This window comes from Salvelinus alpinus, chromosome 31 (genome assembly GCF_045679555.1).
Source record: "Salvelinus alpinus chromosome 31, SLU_Salpinus.1, whole genome shotgun sequence".
NCBI classification, from domain to species: Eukaryota; Metazoa; Chordata; class Actinopteri; order Salmoniformes; family Salmonidae; genus Salvelinus; species Salvelinus alpinus.
The window spans coordinates 33,570,172-33,593,774 of NC_092116.1; the positions used below are offsets into that span (position 1 = coordinate 33,570,172).

General features: G+C 38.6%; 1 protein-coding gene across 2 annotated transcripts; it reads left to right on the forward strand.

Annotated features, from left to right (window-relative positions):
- Window positions 1-15,263: 15,263 nt before the first annotated feature.
- Window positions 15,264-21,619, forward strand: LOC139561521 (endonuclease domain-containing 1 protein-like). Of its 2 annotated transcripts, XM_071378712.1 has the most exons (3): window positions 15,264-15,396; window positions 18,132-18,388; window positions 18,590-21,619. In XM_071378712.1, exons 1-3 carry the CDS (start codon window positions 15,387-15,389, stop codon window positions 19,175-19,177), a joined length of 855 nt encoding a protein of 284 aa, XP_071234813.1. In that variant the 5' UTR covers window positions 15,264-15,386; the 3' UTR covers window positions 19,178-21,619. The 2 variants fall into 2 exon arrangements, with proteins under 2 accessions (XP_071234813.1, XP_071234812.1); XM_071378711.1 differs by lacking the exon at window positions 15,264-15,396 and having other exon boundaries at window positions 17,851-18,388.
- The last annotated feature ends 1,984 nt before the right edge of the window (window positions 21,620-23,603 follow it).

Sequence of the window (23,603 nt, forward strand, 5' to 3'; positions counted from 1 at the left end):
TTTATACTACCACAGTATCCAACCCTCTGATATGTGTATTTATACTACCACAGTACCCAACCCTCTGATATGTGTATTTTACTACCACAGTATCTAACCCTCTGATATGTGTATTTATACTACCACAGTACCCTCTGATATGTGTATTTATACTACCACAGTACCCTCTGATATGTGTATTTATACTACCACAGTACCCTCTGATATGTGTATTTATACTACCACAGTACCCTCTGATATGTTTATTTATTCTACCACAGTACCCTCTGATATGTGTATTTATACCACCACAGAACCCTCTGATATGTGTAGTTATACTACCACAGTACCCTCTGATATGTGTATTTATACTACCACAGTATCTAACCCTCTGATATGTGTTTTTATACTTCCACAGCACCCTCTGATATGTGTCTTTATACTACCACAGTACCCAACCCTCTGATATGTATATTTATACTACCACATTACCCTCTGATATGTGTATTTATTCTACCACAGTATCCTCTGATATGTGTATTTATACTACCACAGTACCCAACCCTCTGATATGTGTATTTATACTACCACAGTACCCTCTGATATGTGTATTTATACTACCACAGTACCCTCTGAAATGTGTATTTATACTACCACAGTACCCTCTGATATGTGTATTTATACTACCACAGTACCCTCTGATATGTGTATTTATACTACCACAGTACCCAACCCTCTGATATGTGTATTTATACTACCACAGTATCCAACCCTCTGATATGTGTATTTATACTACCACAGTACCCAACCGTCTGATATGTGTATTTTTCTACCACAGTATCTAACCCTCTGATATGTGTATTTATACTACCACAGTACCCTCTGATATGTGTATTTATACTACCACAGTACCCTCTGATATGTGTATTTATACTACCACAGTACCCAACCCTCTGATATGTGTATTTATACTACCACAGTACCCTCTGATATGTGTATTTATACTACCACAGTACCCTCTGATATGTGTATTTATACTACCACAGTACCCAACCTTTATACTACCACAGTACCCAATATGTGTATTTATACTACCACAGTACCCTCTGATATGTGTATTTATACTACCACAGTACCCAACCCTCTGATTTGTGTATTTATACTACCACAGTACCCAACCCTCTGATATGTGTATTTATACTATTTATTTTAAGTCATTTAAGTCATTTAGCAGACGCTCTTATCCAGAGCGACTTACAAATTGGAAAGTTCATACATATTCATCCTGGTCCCCCCGTGGGGAATGAACCCACAACCCTGGCGTTGCAAGCGCCATGCTCTACCAACTGAGCCACACGGGACCACAGTACCCTCTGATAAGTGTGTATTTATACTACCACAGTACCCTCTGATATGTCTATTTATACTACCACAGTACCCAACCTTCTGATATGTGTATTTATACTACCACAGTACCCTCTGATATGTGTATTTATACTACCACAGTACCCTCTTATATGTGTATTTAGACTACCACAGTACCCAACCCTCTGAAATGTTTATTTATACTACCACAGTACCCTCTCATATGTTTATTTATACTACCACAGTACCCTCTGATATGTGTATTTATACTACCACAGTACCCTCTGATATGTGTATTTATACTACCACAGTACCCAACCCTCTGATATGTGTATTTATACTACCACAGTACCCTCTGATATGTGTATTTATACTACCACAGTACTCTCTGATATGTGTATTTATACTACCACAGTACCCTCTGATATGTGTATTTATACTACCACAGTACCCTCTGATATGTGTATTTATACTACCACAGTACCCAACCCTCTGATATGTGTATTTATACTACCACAGTACCCAACCCTCTGATATGTGTATTTATACTACCACAGTACCCAACCCTCTGATTTGTGTATTTATACTACCACAGTACCCAACCCTCTGATATGTGTATTTATACTACCACAGTACCCAACCCTCTGATATGTGTATTTATACTACCACAGTACCCTCTGATATGTGTATTTATACTACCACAGTACCCTCTGATATGTGTATTTATACTACCACAGTACCCTCTGATATGTGTATTTATACTACCACAGTACCCTCTGATATGTGTATTTATACTACCACAGTACCCAACCCTCTGATATGTGTATTTATACTACCACAGTATCCAACCCTCTGATATGTGTATTTATACTACCACAGTATCTATCCCTCTGATATGTGTATTTATACTACCACAGTATCCAACCCTCTGATATGTGTATTTATACTACCACAGTACCCAACCCTCTGATATGTGTATTTTACTACCACAGTATCTAACCCTCTGATATGTGTATTTATACTACCACAGTACCCTCTGATATGTGTATTTATACTACCACAGTACCCTCTGATATGTGTATTTATACTACCACAGTACCCTCTGATATGTGTATTTATACTACCACAGTACCCTCTGATATGTTTATTTATTCTACCACAGTACCCTCTGATATGTGTATTTATACCACCACAGAACCCTCTGATATGTGTAGTTATACTACCACAGTACCCTCTGATATGTGTATTTATACTACCACAGTATCTAACCCTCTGATATGTGTTTTTATACTTCCACAGCACCCTCTGATATGTGTCTTTATACTACCACAGTACCCAACCCTCTGATATGTATATTTATACTACCACATTACCCTCTGATATGTGTATTTATTCTACCACAGTATCCTCTGATATGTGTATTTATACTACCACAGTACCCTCTCATATGTGTATTATAGAGCTCACAGTTCATCACTGTCCTTTCCCTGGTGGGGAGAAGACCAGAAGAGGGTGATGTCCTTCCTGCCTCAGAATGTGCTGGGGTGAGTTTTTACATAATAAATGAGCAGCTTACAAATGGTAATTTAATGTTTTCTTCTCTCATGATCTATCAATGTCTCAGGATGCCACTGGGTAAACATTATCTAACTGATTAACTTTTCTGTGATGATATGTGGAAGAAGATGTGTCTGAAGTAAACAGAGGAACTGGCCTAGAGTTAGTCCTGTCTGGTATAATTAGTGGTCAAGACTGGACAAGGAGGGTTGGATAAACTCCTCACTATGAAGATGAGTCCTGTCTGGTATAATTAGTGGTCAAGACTGGACAAGGAGGGTTGGATAAACTCCTCTGTACGAAGATGAGTCCTGTCTGGTATAATTAGTGGTCAAGACTGGACAAGGAGGGTTGGATAAACTCCTCTGTATGAAGATGAGTCCTGTCTGGTATAATTAGTGGTCAAGACTGGACAAGGAGGGTTGGATAAACTCCTCTGTATGTGGAACATGTGTGACTATTTATCATGTGTAACAATCAAACCTCCCTATTGGCTGTGTGTTCCACATTCTAAAGTAGAACCATCATTTTACTTGCTGAAATATTGTCCAGAAATGACCTCATTGGACAGAAAGGGGAACTCCTCCCCACACGCATGTTGAACAAATATAATGTTTCTCTGAAACAAAGGATTCCTGTAGTTTCATGAAATAAATTGATACAAGCCAACTCTCAATAGCAACACTGCTATTGCTTGTTTAGTTTCTCTACATGACCAAGAGGTTTTGTTTAAATCCACTGAATACTTTTAGTTTTATTGAACCAAAAAATGTTTTGAGGCCCTGAAGTAAATATACTTGCTGCTTCTCTTTTTGTTAAATTATTGACCTGTGGAACATTCACCTACTGGGTCAATTGTAACATTTAATATCCGTCACTCGGTTGAATTGTAAATGACTGGTACGTCCTAGGAACATACTTAGTGTGTTATGGTAGCCGAGGTATGTTTGTTTGCAAAAAAATATTATTAATAAACTACAGCCTAAAAGTGTTAGTCTGTTCCCCAGTCTCCTCTACTCTTACTGAGAAAAGGCCTCAACTGAAGAATCTACAGCTGCTGAGTCTGAGGTGTTAAACAGTCCAGTGCTGCTCTGACCACAGTGTTGTTAGGAACCACATTTTCTAACTCTACATACACAGCCTTGTGTCAACTCTTACTGTGAACTACTTCAGTTACTGGAAATAAACTCAGCAGTGTTCAGACCACAATACATCAACATAAACAACACCAATAAATGAAACCATTATTAATATCTTCTGGTTTCCATTAATGAGAACTGAGTTCTGGTTAGTGACGTCTCCACCCTCACAAAGTTACAACTTAACAGAGGATAGGGGGGGGGGCTGAGTTAAGTGTTAAACCTTGTGGGATATTAATGAATGTGATCTCAGCAACCATAATTCCAGAACTATCCAACTGTTGTAATAGTGTGTTATACATGTAACCTTTTCTACCTGCAGATCAGTAATGAAGGAATAAAAAGGAGAGAGAGAAGGTGGAAGAGAGAGACGTGGATAGATAAGGGGGGAGAGGAGTTGAGGGAGAGAGATGGATGATATATAAGGGGGGAGAGAGAAGGTGGAAGAGAGAGACGTGGATAGATGAGAGGAGTTGAGGGAGAGAGATGGATGATGTATAAGGGAGGAGAGAGGAGTTGAGGGAGAGAGAGAGAGAGATGGATGATAGATTAGGGGGGGAGAGATGGATGATAGATAAGGGGGAGAGAGGAGTGGAGGGAGAGAGATGGATGATAGATAAGGGGGGAGAGAGGAGTTTAGGGAGAGAGAAGGATGATAGATAAGGGGGAGAGAGGAGTGGAGGGAGAGAGATGGATGATAGATAGGGGGGAGAGAGGAGTTGAGGGAGAGAGATGGATGATAGATAAGGGGGAGAGAGGAGTGGAGGGAGAGAGATGGATGATATATTAGGGGGGAGAGAGATGGATGATTGATAAGGGGGAGAGAGGAGTTGAGGGAGAGAGATGGATGATAGATAAGGGGGAGAGAGGAGTTGAGGGAGAGAGATGGATGATAGATAAGTGGGGAGAGAGATGGATGATAGATAAGGGGGAGAGAGGAGTTGAGGGAGAGAGATGGATGATAGATAAGGGGGAGAGAGGAGTTGAGGGAGAGAGATGGATGATAGATAAGTGGGGAGAGAGGAGTTGAGGGAGAGAGATGGATGATAGATAAGGGGGAGAGAGGAGTTGAGGGAGAGAGATGGATGATAGATAAGGGGGGGAGAGGAGTTGAGGGAGAGAGATGGATGATAGATAAGGGGGAGAGAGGAGTTGAGGGAGAGAGATGGATGATAGATAGGGGCTAGAGAGGAGTGGGAGAAGGGGGGAAGAGGGAGAGAGAGATGGAGACATGGTTCTGAGACAGCTGTATTCTTCAAAAATCTATAGATTTATCAGTAACTGAAATGACCGTCTAAATATTATTGTCAGGAAATACAATTCTTCAGGAAAGGGAATATGAACTAGAACTGGTGTGACAAATCAAATGTAAACCTACTGTAGGTCTACTTCCTGGAACTGGTGGTGACAAATCAAATGTAAACCTACTGTAGGTCTACTTCCTGGAACTGGTGTGACAAATCAAATGTAAACCTACTGTAGATCTACTTCCTGGAACTGGTGGTGACAAATCAAATGTAAACCTACTGTAGGTCTACTTCCTGGAACTGGTGTGACAAATCAAATGTAAACCTACTGTAGGTCTACTTCCTGGAACTGGTGTGACAAATCAAATGTAAACCTACTGTAGGTCTACTTCCTGGAACTGGTGAGACAAATCAAATATAAACCTACTGTAGGTCTACTTCCTGGAACTGGTGTGACAAATCAAATGTAAACCTACTGTAGGTCTACTTCCTGGAACTGGTGGTGATAAGACCTCCAGTTCTTTTAACAAGAACCATCACAGACGTGTTTGAGGAATTTAAAATAGGTCCTAACTCTGTATTTTAAAGTATTTTCCCGACCCCATGCCCGCCTATTATACAACAGAAATGTGTATTTTTACTACCACAGTACCTTCTGATATATGTATTTATACTACCACAGTACCCTCCTATATGTGTATTTATACTACCACAGTACCCTCTGATATGTGTATTTATACTACCACAGTACCCAACACCTCTGATATGTGTATTTATACTACCACAGTACCCTCTGATATGTGTATTTATACTACCACAGTACCCAACCCTCTGATATGTGTATTTATACTACCACAGTACCCTCCTATATGTGTATTTATACTACCACAGTACCCAACACCTCTGATATGTGTATTTATACTACCACAGTACCCTCTGATATGTGTATTTATACTACCACAGTACCCTCCTATATGTGTATTTATACTACCACAGTACCCTCTGATATGTGTATTTATACTACCACAGTACCCAACACCTCTGATATGTGTATTTATACTACCACAGTACCCTCTGATATGTGTATTTATACTACCACAGTACCCAACCCTCTGATATGTGTATTTATACTACCACAGTACCCTCCTATATGTGTATTTATACTACAACAGTACCCAACACCTCTGATATGTGTATTTATACTACCACAGTACCCTCTGATATGTGTATTTATACTACCACAGTACCCTCTTATATGTGTATTTGTACTTCCACAGTACCCTCTGAAATGTGTATTTATACTACCACAGTACCCAACCCTCTGATATGTGTATTTATACTACCACAGTACCCTCTGATATGTGTATTTATACTACCACAGTACCCTCTGATATGTGTATTTATACTACCACAGTACCCTCTGATATGTGTATTTATACTTCCACAGTACCCTCTGATATGTGTATTTATACTTCCACAGTACCCTCTGATATGTGTATTTATACTACCACAGTACCCTCTGATATGTGTATTTATACTACCACAGTACCCAACCTTCTGATATGTGTATTTATACTACCACAGTACCCTCTGATATGTGTATTTATACTACCACAGTACCCTCTAATATGTGTATTTATACTACCACAGTACCCTCTATGTGTATTTATACTACCACAGTACCTTCTGATATGTGTATTTATACTACCACAGTACCCTCTATGTGTATTTATACTACCACAGTACCTTCTGATATGTGTATTTATACTACCACAGTACCCTCTAATATGTGTATTTATACTACCACAGTACCCTCTAATATGTTTATTTATACTACCACAGTACCCTCTAATATGTGTATTTATACTACCACAGTACCCTCTGATATGTGTATTTATACTACCACAGTCCCCTCTGATATGTGTATTTATACTACCACAGTACCCAACCTTCTGATATGTGTATTTATACTACCACAGTACCCAACCCTCTGATATGTGTATTTATACTACCACAGTACCCTCTGATAAGTGTGTATTTATACTACCACAGTACCCTCTGATATGTCTATTTATACTACCACAGTACCCAACCTTCTGATATGTGTATTTATACTACCACAGTACCCTCTGATATGTGTATTTATACTACCACAGTACCCTCTTATATGTGTATTTAGACTACCACAGTACCCAACCCTCTGAAATGTTTATTTATACTACCACAGTACCCTCTCATATGTTTATTTATACTACCACAGTACCCTCTGATATGTGTATTTATACTACCACAGTACCCTCTGATATGTGTATTTATACTACCACAGTACCCAACCCTCTGATATGTGTATTTATACTACCACAGTACCCTCTGATATGTGTATTTATACTACCACAGTACTCTCTGATATGTGTATTTATACTACCACAGTACCCTCTGATATGTGTATTTATACTACCACAGTACCCTCTGATATGTGTATTTATACTACCACAGTACCCAACCCTCTGATATGTGTATTTATACTACCACAGTATCCAACCCTCTGATATGTGTATTTATACTACCACAGTATCTATCCCTCTGATATGTGTATTTATACTACCACAGTATCCAACCCTCTGATATGTGTATTTATACTACCACAGTACCCAACCCTCTGATTTGTGTATTTATACTACCACAGTACCCAACCCTCTGATATGTGTATTTATACTACCACAGTACCCAACCCTCTGATATGTGTATTTATACTACCACAGTACCCTCTGATATGTGTATTTATACTACCACAGTACCCTCTGATATGTCTATTTATACTACCACAGTACCCTCTGATATGTGTATTTATACTACCACAGTACCCTCTGATATGTGTATTTATACTACCACAGTATCCAACCCTCTGATATGTGTATTTATACTACCACAGTATCTATCCCTCTGATATGTGTATTTATACTACCACAGTATCCAACCCTCTGATATGTGTATTTATACTACCACAGTACCCAACCCTCTGATATGTGTATTTTACTACCACAGTATCTAACCCTCTGATATGTGTATTTATACTACCACAGTACCCTCTGATATGTGTATTTATACTACCACAGTACCCTCTGATATGTGTATTTATACTACCACAGTACCCTCTGATATGTGTATTTATACTACCACAGTACCCAACCCTCTGATATGTGTATTTATACTACCACAGTACCCTCTGATATGTGTATTTATACTACCACAGTACCCAACCCTCTGATTTGTGTATTTATACTACCACAGTACCCAACCCTCTGATATGTGTATTTATACTATTTATTTTAAGTCATTTAAGTCATTTAGCAGACGCTCTTATCCAGAGCGACTTACAAATTGGAAAGTTCATACATATTCATCCTGGTCCCCCCGTGGGGAATGAACCCACAACCCTGGCGTTGCAAGCGCCATGCTCTACCAACTGAGCCACACGGGACCACAGTACCCTCTGATAAGTGTGTATTTATACTACCACAGTACCCTCTGATATGTCTATTTATACTACCACAGTACCCAACCCTCTGATATGTGTATTTATACTACCACAGTACCCTCTGATATGTGTATTTATACTACCACAGTACCCAACCCTCTGATATGTGTATTTATACTACCACAGTACCCTCTGATATGTGTATTTATACTACCACAGTACCCTCTTATATGTGTATTTAGACTACCACAGTACCCAACCCTCTGAAATGTTTATTTATACTACCACAGTACCCTCTCATATGTTTATTTATACTACCACAGTACCCTCTGATATGTGTATTTATACTACCACAGTACCCTCTGATATGTGTATTTATACTACCACAGTACCCTCTGATATGTGTATTTATACTACCACAGTACTCTCTGATATGTGTATTTATACTACCACAGTACCCTCTGATATGTGTATTTATACTACCACAGTACCCTCTGATATGTGTATTTATACTACCACAGTACCCAACCCTCTGATATGTGTATTTATACTACCACAGTATCTATCCCTCTGATATGTGTATTTATACTACCACAGTATCCAACCCTCTGATATGTGTATTTATACTACCACAGTACCCAACCCTCTGATTTGTGTATTTATACTACCACAGTACCCAACCCTCTGATATGTGTATTTATACTACCACAGTACCCAACCCTCTGATATGTGTATTTATACTACCACAGTACCCTCTGATATGTGTATTTATACTACCACAGTACCCAACCCTCTGATATGTGTATTTATACTACCACAGTATCTATCCCTCTGATATGTGTATTTATACTACCACAGTATCCAACCCTCTGATATGTGTATTTATACTACCACAGTACCCAACCCTCTGATTTGTGTATTTATACTACCACAGTACCCAACCCTCTGATATGTGTATTTATACTACCACAGTACCCAACCCTCTGATATGTGTATTTATACTACCACAGTACCCTCTGATATGTGTATTTATACTACCACAGTACCCTCTGATATGTGTATTTATACTACCACAGTACCCTCTGATATGTGTATTTATACTACCACAGTACCCTCTGATATGTGTATTTATACTACCACAATACCCAACCCTCTGATATTTGTATTTATACTACCACAGTACCCAACCCTCTGATTTGTGTATTTATACTACCACAGTACCCAACCCTCTGATATGTGTATTTATACTATTTATTTTAAGTCATTTAAGTCATTTAGCAGACGCTCTTATCCAGAGCGACTTACAAATTGGAAAGTTCATACATATTCATCCTGGTCCCCCCGTGGGGAATGAACCCACAACCCTGGCGTTGCAAGCGCCATGCTCTACCAACTGAGCCACACGGGACCACAGTACCCTCTGATAAGTGTGTATTTATACTACCACAGTACCCTCTGATATGTGTATTTATACTACCACAGTACCCAACCCTCTGATATGTGTATTTATACTACCACAGTACCCTCTGATATGTGTATTTATACTACCACAGTACCCTCTTATATGTGTATTTAGACTACCACAGTACCCAACCCTCTGAAATGTTTATTTATACTACCACAGTACCCTCTCATATGTTTATTTATACTACCACAGTACCCTCTGATATGTGTATTTATACTACCACAGTACCCTCTGATATGTGTATTTATACTACCACAGTACTCTCTGATATGTGTATTTATACTACCACAGTACCCTCTGATATGTGTATTTATACTACCACAGTACCCTCTGATATGTGTATTTATACTACCACAGTATCCAACCCTCTGATATGTGTATTTATACTACCACAGTATCTATCCCTCTGATATGTGTATTTATACTACCACAGTATCCAACCCTCTGATATGTGTATTTATACTACCACAGTACCCAACCCTCTGATTTGTGTATTTATACTACCACAGTACCCAACCCTCTGATATGTGTATTTATACTACCGCAGTACCCAACCCTCTGATATGTGTATTTATACTACCACAGTACCCTCTGATATGTGTATTTATACTACCACAGTACCCTCTGATATGTGTATTTATACTACCACAGTACCCAACCCTCTGATATGTGTATTTATACTACCACAGTATCCAACCCTCTGATATGTGTATTTATACTACCACAGTATCTATCCCTCTGATATGTGTATTTATACTACCACAGTATCCAACCCTCTGATATGTGTATTTATACTACCACAGTACCCAACCCTCTGATATGTGTATTTTACTACCACAGTATCTAACCCTCTGATATGTGTATTTATACTACCACAGTACCCTCTGATATGTGTATTTATACTACCACAGTACCCTCTGATATGTGTATTTATACTACCACAGTACCCTCTGATATGTGTATTTATACTACCACAGTACCCAACCCTCTGATATGTGTATTTATACTACCACAGTACCCTCTGATATGTGTATTTATACTACCACAGTACCCAACCCTCTGATTTGTGTATTTATACTACCACAGTACCCAACCCTCTGATATGTGTATTTATACTATTTATTTTAAGTCATTTAAGTCATTTAGCAGACGCTCTTATCCAGAGCGACTTACAAATTGGAAAGTTCATACATATTCATCCTGGTACCCCCGTGGGGAATGAACCCACAACCCTGGCGTTGCAAGCGCCATGCTCTACCAACTGAGCCACACGGGACCACAGTACCCTCTGATAAGTGTGTATTTATACTACCACAGTACCCTCTGATATGTCTATTTATACTACCACAGTACCCAACCCTCTGATATGTGTATTTATACTACCACAGTACCCTCTGATATGTGTATTTATACTACCACAGTACCCAACCCTCTGATATGTGTATTTATACTACCACAGTACCCTCTGATATGTGTATTTATACTACCACAGTACCCTACCCTCTGATATGTGTATTTATACTACCACAGTACCCTCTAAAATGTGTTTGTATACTACCACAGTACCCAACCCTCTGATATGTGTATTTATACTTCCACAGTACCCTCTGATATGTGTATTTATACTACCACAGTACCCTCTGATATGTGTATTTATACTACCACAGTATCCAACCCTCTGATATGTGTATTTATACTACCACAGTATCTAACCCTCTGATATGTGTATTTATACTACCACAGTACCCTCTGATATGTGTATTTATACTACCACAGTATCCAACCCTCTGATATGTGTATTTATACTACCACAGTATCCAACCCTCTGATATGTGTATTTATACTACCACAGTACCCAACCCTCTGATATGTGTATATATACTACCACAGTACCCTCTGTAATGTGTATTTATACTTCCACAGTACCCTCTGATATGTGTCTTTATACTACCACAGTACCCTCTGATATGTGTATTTATACAACCACAGTACCCTCTGATATGTGTATTTATTCTACCACAGTACCTTCTGATATGTGTATTTATACTACCACAGTACCCTCTGATATGTGTATTTATACTACCACAGTACCCAACCCTCTGAAATGTTTATTTATACTACCACAGTACCCTCTCATATGTTTATTTATACTACCACAGTACCCTCTGATATGTGTATTTATACTACCACAGTACCCTCTTATATGTGTATTTATACTACCACAGTACCCAACCCTCTGATATGTGTCTTTATACTACCACAGTACCCTCTGATATGTGTATTTATACTACCACAGTACCCAACCCTCTGATATGTGTATTTATACTACCACAGTACCCTCTGATATGTGTATTTATACTACCACAGTACCCAACCCTCTGAAATGTTTATTTATACTACCACAGTACCCTCTGATATGTGTATTTATACTACCACAGTACCCTCTTATGTGTTTTTATACTACCACAGTACCCAACCCTCTGATATGTGTCTTTATACTACCACAGTACCCTCTTATGTGTTTTTATACTACCACAGTACCCAACCCTCTGATATGTGTATTTATACTACCACAGTACCCTCTGATATGTGTATTTATACTACCACAGTACCCAACCCTCTGATATGTGTATTTATACTACCACAGTACCCTCTTATGTGTTTTTATACTACCACAGTACCCAACCCTCTGAAATGTTTATTTATACTACCACAGTACCCTCTCATATGTTTATTTATACTACCACAGCACCCTCTGATATGTGTATTTATACTACCACAGTACCCAACCCTCTGAAATGTTTATTTATACTACCACAGTACCCTCTCATATGTTTATTTATACTACCACAGTACCCTCTGATATGTGTATTTATACTACCACAGTACCCTCTTATATGTGTATTTATACTACCACAGTACCCAACCCTCTGATATGTGTCTTTATACTACCACAGTACCCTCTTATATGTGTTTTTATACTACCACAGTACCCAACCCTCTGATATGTGTATTTATACTACCACAGTACCCTCTGATATGTGTATTTATACTACCACAGTACCCAACCCTCTGATATGTGTATTTATACTACCACAGTACCCAACCCTCTGATATGTGTATTTATACTACCACAGTACCCTCTGATATGTGTATTTATACTACCACAGTACCCAACCCTCTGATATGTGTATTTATACTACCACAGTACCCTACCCTCTGATATGTGTATTTATACTACCACAGTACCCTCTAAAATGTGTTTTTATACTACCACAGTACCCAACCCTCTGATATGTGTATTTATACTTCCACAGTACCCTCTGATATGTGTATTTATACTACCACAGTACCCTCTGATATGTGTATTTATACTACCACAGTATCCAACCCTCTGATATGTGTATTTATACTACCACAGTATCTAACCCTCTGATATGTGTATTTATACTACCACAGTACCCTCTGATATGTGTATTTATACTACCACAGTATCCAACCCTCTGATATGTGTATTTATACTACCACAGTATCCAACCCTCTGATATGTGTATTTATACTACCACAGTACCCAACCCTCTGATATGTGTATATATACTACCACAGTACCCTCTGATATGTGTATTTATACTTCCACAGTACCCTCTGATATGTGTCTTTATACTACCACAGTACCCTCTGATATGTGTATTTATACAACCACAGTACCCTCTGATATGTGTATTTATTCTACCACAGTACCTTCTGATATGTGTATTTATACTACCACAGTACCCTCTATGTGTATTTATACTACCACAATACCCTCTGATATGTGTATTTATACTACCACAGTACCCAACCCTCTGATATGTGTATTTATACTACCACAGTACCCAACCCTCTGATATGTGTATTTATACTACCACAGTACCCTCTTATGTGTATTTATACAACCACAGTACCCTCTGATATGTTTATTTATACTACTACAGTACCCAACCCTCTATGTGTATTTATTCTACCACAGTACCCTCTGATATGTGTATTTATACTACCACAGTACCCAACCCTCTTATATGTGTATTTATACTACCACAGTATCCAACCCTCTGATATGTTTATTTATACTACCACAGTACCCTCTGATATGTGTATTTATACTACCACAGTACCCAACCCTCTGATATGTGTATTTATACTACCACAGTATCTAACCCTCTGATATGTGTATTTATACTACCACAGTACCCAACCCTCTTATATGTGTATTTATACTACCACAGTATCCAACCCTCTGATATGTTTATTTATACTACCACAGTACCCTCTGATAAGTGTCTTTATACTTCCACAGTACCCTCTGATATGTGTCTTTATACTACCACAGTACCCTCTGATATGTGTATTTATACAACCACAGTACCCTCTGATATGTGTATTTATTCTACCACAGTACCTTCTGATATGTGTATTTATACTACCACAGTACCCTCTATGTGTATTTATACTACCACAATACCCTCTGATATGTGTATTTATACTACCACAGTACCCAACCCTCTGATATGTGTATTTATACTACCACAGTATCTAACCCTCTGATATGTGTATTTATACTACCACAGTACCCAACCCTCTTATATGTGTATTTATACTACCACAGTACCCAACCCTCTTATATGTGTATTTATACTACCACAGTACCCTCTGATATGTGTATTTATACTACCACAGTATCTAACCCTCTGATATGTGTATTTATACTACCACAGTACTCTCTGATATGTGTATTTATACTACCACAGTACCCTCTGATATGTGTATTTATACTACCACAGTACCCTCTGATATGTTTATTTATTCTACCACAGTACCCTCTGATATGTTTATTTATTCTACCACAGTACCCTCTGATATGTGTATTTATACTACCACAGTATCTAACCCTCTGATATGTGTTTTTATACTTCCACAGCACCCTCTGATATGTGTCTTTATACTACCACAGTACCCAACCCTCTGATATGTATATTTATACTACCACAGTACCCTCTGCAGCAGTGGATTGACCGGATGCTGTTTACCAGGAGCCTCCTACAGAGCTCACAGTTCATCACTGTCCTTTCCCTGGTGGGGTGAAGACCAGAAGAGGGTGATGTCCTTCCTGCCTCAGAATGTGCTGGGGTGAGTTTTTACATAATAAATGAGCAGCTTACAAATGGTAATTTAATGTTTTCTTCTCTCATGATCTATCAATGTCTCAGGATGCCACTGGGTAAACATTATCTAACTGATTAACTTTTCTGTGATGATATGTGGAAGAAGATGTGTCTGAAGTAAACAGAGGAACTGGCCTAGAGTTAGTCCTGTCTGGTATAATTAGTGGTCAAGACTGGACAAGGAGGGTTGGATAAACTCCTCTGTATGAAGATGAGTCCTGTCTGGTATAATTAGAGGTCAAGACTGGACAAGGAGGGTTGGATAAACTCCTCTGTATGAAGATGAGTCCTGTCTGGTATAATTAGTGGTCAAGACTGGACAAGGAGGGTTGGATAAACTCCTCTGTATGAAGATGAGTCCTGTCTGGTATAATTAGTGGTCAAGACTGGACAAGGAGGGTTGGATAAACTCCTCTGTATGAAGATGAGTCCTGTCTGGTATAATTAGTGGTCAAGACTGGACAAGGAGGGTTGGATAAACTCCTCTGTATGTGGAACAGGTGTGACTATTTATCATGTGTAACAATCAAACCTCCCTATTGGCTGTGTGTTCCACATTCTAAAGTAGAACCATCCTTTTACTTGCTGAAATATTGTCCAGAAATGCCCTCATTGGACAGAAAGGGGAACTCCTCCCCACACGCATGTTGAACAAATATAATGTTTCCCTGAAACAAAAGATTCCTGTAGTTTCATGAAATAAATTGATACAAGCCAACTCTCAATAGCAACACTGCTATTGCTTGTTTAGTTTCTCTACATGCCCAAGAGGTTTTGTTTAAATCCATTGAATACTTTTAGTTTTATTGAACCCAAAAATGTTTTGAGGCCCTGAAGTAAATATACTTGCTGCTTCTCTTTTTGTTAAATTATTGACCTGTGGAACATTCACCTACTGGGTCAATTGTAACATTTAATATCCGTCACTCGGTTGAATTGTAAATGACTGGTATGTCCGAGGAACATGCTTAGTGTGTTATGGTAGCCGAGGTATGTTTGTTTGTAAAAAAATATTCATAATAAACTAAAGTCTAAAAGTGTTAGTTTGTTCCCCAGTCTCCTCTACTCTTACTGAGAAAAGGCCTCAACTGAAGAATCTACAGCTGCTGAGTCTGAGGTGTTAAACAGTCCAGTGCTGCTCTGACCACAGTGTTGTTAGGAACCACATTTTCTAACTCTACATACACAGCTTTGCCATTAATAATATCTGGTTTCACCAAGTTGGACACATCTTCCTCTGTTTCATTCAGTTGGACACATCTTCCTCCGTTTCATTCAGTTGGACACATCTTCCTCCATTTCATTCAATTAGACACATCTTCCTCCGTTTCATTCAGTTGGACACATCTTCCTCCGTTTCATTCAGTTGGACACATCTTCCTCCGTTTCATTCAGTTGGACACATCTTCCTCCGTTTCATTCAGTTGGACACATCTTCCTCCATTTCATTCAGTTAGACACATCTTCCTCCGTTTCATTCAGTTGGACACATCTTCCTCCGTTTCATTCAGTTGGACACATCTTCCTCCGTTTCATTCAGTTGGACACATCTTCCTCCGTTTCATTCAGTTGGACACATCTTCCTCCGTTTCATTCAGTTGGACACATCTTCCTCCGTTTCATTCAGTTGGACACATCTTCCTCCGTTTCATTCAGTTGGACACATCTTCCTCCGTTTCATTCAGTTGGACACATCTTCCTCCGTTTCATTCAGTTGGACACATCTTCCTCCGTTTCATTCAGTTGGACACATCTTCCTCCGTTTCATTCAGTTGGACACATCTTCCTCCATTTCATTCAGTTGAACACATCTTCCTCCGTTTCATTCAGTTGGACACATCTTCCTCCGTTTCATTCAGTTGGACACATCTTCCCCCGTTTCATTCAGTTGGACACATCTTCCTCTGTTTCATTCAGTTGTAAACATATCTGTAATGTATGTGAGGCCTTTGAGACATTATACTAAATATGTTGATTTGCTGGTCAAGGGAAATGCAAGTTTACTTCTTTAGTGGCTGATTCAGTTGCTAAGCCTTGTGGGATATTAATGAATGTGAACTCAGCAACCGTAATTCCAGAACAGTCCCACTGTTGTAATAGTGTGATGTGTATCTTCTGACAGACTCTATGCTGAGTAAAGTCATGTTTTGATCCTAAAACGTTGTTCTACCAGAACCAAAGTGTGGATGCAGTCACTATTTAGAGCAGTCTAATCTCATTAACCCAGAACTATAATCTTGTGTGATTAAGTTCTGGGTCCATACATGTTAGAAACTACAGTAGGTGAGTCACATGTTATTTGTTACAGCAGTTTCCATGGAAACATACAGAGGAGTTTATGCAAATCAAATCTGTCTGTCTTGACATCTGAAGGAGGAGTCTCTGAAAACCTATTTAAAGCAGTCTGTCCTGACTCAGCTCAACAGTCTCCAGTCTACCAACTGGTCTCTGAAATAACTATTTAAATCAGTCTGTCCTGACTCAGCTCAGCAGTCTCCAGTCTACCAACTGGTCTCTGAAATAACTATTTGAAGCAGTCTGTCCTGACTCAGCTCAACAGTCTCTCCAGTCTACCAACTGGTCTCTGTAACTTCATCTTTGTCTCTGTGGTGTACAGTCTTCAGGTGATGATGGGGGTATTGAATCATCTCTCTACTCTCCTCCTTCTCTCTCTCCTTCCTCCTGCTCTCTCTCATGTAGTGAAGAAGTTCAGTGATGTTCCACATTGCAAGAATTTCTTCCTGAAGGGAACAACTCCAAATCTCCCAGGTATTTTGTATGATGGAATAGTCAAGAACCAGAACCGCTACAAGCCGATTTGCCAGAAGTACAAAAACATCTACAGGTTTGCAACTCTCTACGACACGACTAAAAGGATCCCTGTGTTCTCGGCCTACACATTCACTGGTCCTCCTACAGACCGCAGACCAAAAGATCCCTGGATGATAGAGCCCCAGGTAGGACTAATGTTTTGTGATTTAACATAACATGTGTATTTGTTTACTGCTGTATATCACAGACAGTTATGTTACAGAATATAGAACTACCACTATGGAGGGTATAGAGACTTGATTGTGGATTGTGACCCCCCCCCCCCCTGAAAATAGAGGTTACTGTACAGAACTAGTGAATGACTGTTTGACTGTTGTTTCCTGCAGCTCGAAGGGGAAAATAACAGCCCTGAAATGGAGAAAATGGGAGGAGGCCAGTACAAAAACCAGGCTGTGAACAACGACTATGCTCAGAGTAAAAACCCAACAGATTATAAAGATGTGAACAGAGGTCATCTCTTCCCAAATTCACATGCTCATGACTTGGAAACTCAGGAGTCCACCTTTACCCTGACCAACATCGTTCCCCAGATGGTGTCATTCAACGGGGGCAGCTGGAATGAAATGGAGAAAAAGGTCAGAGAAAAGCTTGAGACGGACTGTATTAATAACTACGGTATAAAGGCCTATGTGGTGACTGGAGCGGTTCCCAGTGCGAAGAACACACTGAACGACAGAGTGAACATCCCAGAGCTCATGTGGACAGCCTACTGCTGTAAAAACAAGAAGAAAGGGTGGATGGCTGAAGCACACTGGAAGTGGAACAACAAGGAAGACAAGGGGAAAACATTGAAACCAGAAACCTTGGGAGCACTCGAAAAGGAGTTGAATAAACATCACCAAGGTAAAGATGGTCCTGTCAAGGTGTTCCCAAAAAAGTGTCCAAGAGGTCCTAAACCTACCACTTCCTCCTAACCTAGTTGGAAGAATTTATTCCGTAGTGAGGAATCTTTACAATTCCATGAGAAATAGTTCTGGAAGGTTCTTTGGGTGATCTGGGTACAGATGCTCTCACCATATCAACAAACTATCATTACTGTTAGACTAATGATTATCAGGGTTATAATGGTAACGAGGGTTATAATGGTAATGAGGGTTATAATGGTAATGAGGGTTATAATGGTAATGAGGGGTGTAATGGTAATGAGGGTTGTAATGGTAACGAGGGTTGTAATGGTAGTGAGGGTTATAATGGTAGTAAGGGTTACAATGGTATGTACACTTTCAATTGTAATACTTTTCTCTTCTATGTCTATATATCTATAGTCTATACTCTGTCAAATATAAAAAGAGATACTATTATATGTTCTGAATGTAATTCTATCACTGTTACCATAGAGATACTATTATATGTTCTGAATGTAATTCTATCACTGTTACCATAGAGATACTATTATATGTTCTGAATGTAATTCTATCACTGTTACCATAGAGATACTATTATATGTTCTGAATGTAATTCTATCACTGTTACCATAGAGATACTATTATATGTTCTGAATGTAATTCTATCACTGTTACCATAGAGATACTATTATATATTCTGAATGTAATTCTATCACTGTTACCATAGAGATACTATTATATGTTCTGAATGTAATTCTATCACTGTTACCATAGAGATACTATTATATGTTCTGAATGTAATTCTATCACTGTTACCATAGAGATACTATTATATGTTCTGAATGTAATTCTATCACTGTTACCATAGAGATACTATTATATGTTCTGAATGTAATTCTATCACTGTTACCATAGAGATACTATTATATGTTCTGAATGTAATTCTATCACTGTTACCATAGAGATACTATTATATGTTCTGAATGTAATTCTATCACTGTTACCATAGAGATACTATTATATGTTCTGAATGTAATTCTATCACTGTTACCATAGAGATACTATTATATGTTCTGAATGTAATTCTATCACTGTTACCATAGAGATACTATTATATGTTCTGAATGTAATTCTATCACTGTTACCATAGAGATACTATTATATGTTCTGAATGTAATTCTATCACTGTTACCATAGAGATACTATTATATGTTCTGGATGTAATTCTATCACTGTTACCATAGAGATACTATTATATGTTCTGAATGTAATTCTATCACTGTTACCATAGAGATACTATTATATGTTCTGAATGTAATTCTATCACTGTTACCATAGAGATACTATTATATGTTCTGAATGTAATTCTATCACTGTTACCATAGAGATACTATTATATGTTCTGAATGTAATTCTATCACTGTTACCATAGAGATACTATTATATGTTCTGAATGTAATTCTATCACTGTTACCATAGAGATACTATTATATGTTCTGAATGTAATTCTATCACTGTTACCATAGAGATACTATTATATGTTCTGAATGTAATTCTATCACTGTTACCATAGAGATACTATTATATGTTCTGAATGTAATTCTATCACTGTTACCATAGAGATACTATTATATGTTCTGAATGTAATTCTATCACTGTTACCATAGAGATACTATTATATGTTCTGAATGTAATTCTATCACTGTTACCATAGAGATACTATTATATGTTCTGAATGTAATTCTATCACTGTTACCATAGAGATACTATTATATGTTCTGAATGTAATTCTATCACTGTTACCATGGAGATACTATTATATGTTCTGAATGTAATTCTATCACTGTTACCATAGAGATACTATTATATGTTCTGAATGTAATTCTATCACTGTTACCATAGAGATACTATTATATGTTCTGAATGTAATTCTATCACTGTTACCATAGAGATACTATTATATGTTCTGAATGTAATTCTATCACTGTTACCATAGAGATACTATTATATGTTCTGAATGTAATTCTATCACTGTTACCATAGAGATACTATTATATGTTCTGAATGTAATTCTATCACTGTTACCATAGAGATACTATTATATGTTCTGAATGTAATTCTATCACTGTTACCATAGAGATGACCTATTATATGTTCTGAATGTAATTCTATCACTGTTACCATAGAGATACTATTATATGTTCTGAATGTAATTCTATCACTGTTACCATAGAGATACTATTATATGTTCTGAATGTAATTCTATCACTGTTACCATAGAGATACTATTATATGTTCTGAATGTAATTCTATCACTGTTACCATAGAGATACTATTATATGTTCTGAATGTAATTCTATCACTGTTACCATAGAGATACTATTATATGTTCTGAATGTAATTCTATCACTGTTACAATAGAGATACTATTATATGTTCTGAATGTAATTCTATCACTGTATGTATCCATCTTCTTCCCATCTGAAGGAATAAACATCTATAATGAATGAAGCCTGTGAGAGTCTGGTGTTTTGTTCTCATGGTGTTTAAATGTAGCCAAGTGACTCCAAAATGTTCCAATTCAACATTAAACTACGTTATTTGAGCTAAAAATATAAATGATTGAAAGTACTATTTTAGTTGTCAGTTTCATTCAAACTTTGCCATAACTATGTGTCCAACCAGCCATGGTCCAGCATACCAGCTAGCTACCATGTCTCAAAACATACCTGGAGCTGGTCAAGAAGCTACCATGTCTCAAAACATACCTGGAGCTGGTCAAGAAGCTACCATGTCTCTAAACATACCTGGAGCTGGTCAAGAAGCTACCATGTCTCTAAACATACCTGGAGCTGGTCAAGAAGCTACCATGTCTCTAAACATACCTGGAGCTGGTCAAGAAGCTACCATGTCTCTAAACATACCTGGAGCTGATCAAGAAGCTACCATGTCTCAAAACATACCTGGAGCTGGTCAAGAAGCTACCATGTCTCAAAACATACATGGAGCTGGTCAAGAAGCTACCATGTCTCTAAACATACCTGGAGCTGGTGAAGAAGCTACCATGTCTCAAAACATACCTGGAGCTGGTCAAGAAGCTACCATGTCTCTAAACATACCTGGAGCTGGTCAAGAAGCTACCATGTCTCTAAACATACCTGGAGCTGGTCAAGAAGCTACCATGTCTCAAAACATACCTGGAGCTGGTCAAGAAGCTACCATGTCTCTAAACATACCTGGAGCTGGTCAAGAAGCTACCATGTCTCTAAACATACCTGGAGCTGGTCAAGAAGCTACCATGTCTCTAAACATACCTGGAGCTGGTCAAGAAGCTACCATGTCTCTAAACATACCTGGAGCTGGTCAAGAAGCTACCATGTCTCTAAACATACCTGGAGCTGGTCAAGAAGCTACCATGTCTCTAAACATACCTGGAGCTGGTCAAGAAGCTACCATGTCTCTAAACATACCTGGAGCTGGTCAAGAAGCTACCATGTCTCTAAACATACATGGAGCTGGTCAAGAAGCTACCATGTCTCTAAACATACCTGGAGCTGTTCAAGAAGCTACCATGTCTCAAAACATACCTGGAGCTGGTCAAGAAGCTACCATGTCTCTAAACATACCTGGAGCTGGTCAAGAAGCTACCATGTCTCTAAACATACCTGGAGCTGGTCAAGAAGCTACCATGTCTCTAAACATACCTGGAGCTGGTCAAGAAGCTACCATGTCTCTAAACATACCTGGAGCTGGTCAAGAAGCTACCATGTCTCTAAACATACCTGGAGCTGGTCAAGAAGCTACCATGTCTCTAAACATACCTGGAGCTGGTCAAGAAGCTACCATGTCTCAAAACATACCTGGAGCTGGTCAAGAAGCTACCATGTCTCTAAACATACCTGGAGCTGGTCAAGAAGCTACCATGTCTCTAAACATACATGGAGCTGGTCAAGAAGCTACCATGTCTCAAAACATACCTGGAGCTGGTCAAGAAGCTACCATGTCTCTAAACATACCTGGAGCTGGTCAAGAAGCTACCATGTCTCTAAACATACCTGGAGCTGGGGAAGAAGCTACCATGTCTCTAAACATACCTGGAGCTGGTCAAGAAGCTACCATGTCTATAAACATACCTGGAGCTGGTCAAGAAGCTACCATGTCTCTAAACATACCTGGAGCTGGTCAAGAAGCTACCATGTCTCTAAACATACCTGGAGCTGGGGAAGAAGCTACCATGTCTCTAAACATACCTGGAGCTGGTCAAGAAGCTACCATGTCTCTAAACATACCTGGAGCTGGTCAAGAAGCTACCATGTCTCTAAACATACCTGGAGCTGGTCAAGAAGCTACCATGTCTCTAAACATACCTGGAGCTGGTCAAGAAGCTACCATGTCTCTAAACATACCTGGAGCTGGTCAAGAAGCTACCATGTCTCTAAACATACCTGGAGCTGGTCAAGAAGCTACCATGTCTCTAAACATACCTGGAGCTGGT

Bases quoted from the DNA above. Each gene is read 5' to 3' on its own strand.
- LOC139561521 (XM_071378711.1), top strand. From the start codon at position 18,059: ATGATGGGGGTATTGAATCATCTCTCTACTCTCCTCCTTCTCTCTCTC. The intron at 18,389-18,589 runs GTAGGACTAATG...TGTTTCCTGCAG, and splicing joins CCTGGATGATAGAGCCCCAG to CTCGAAGGGGAAAATAACAG.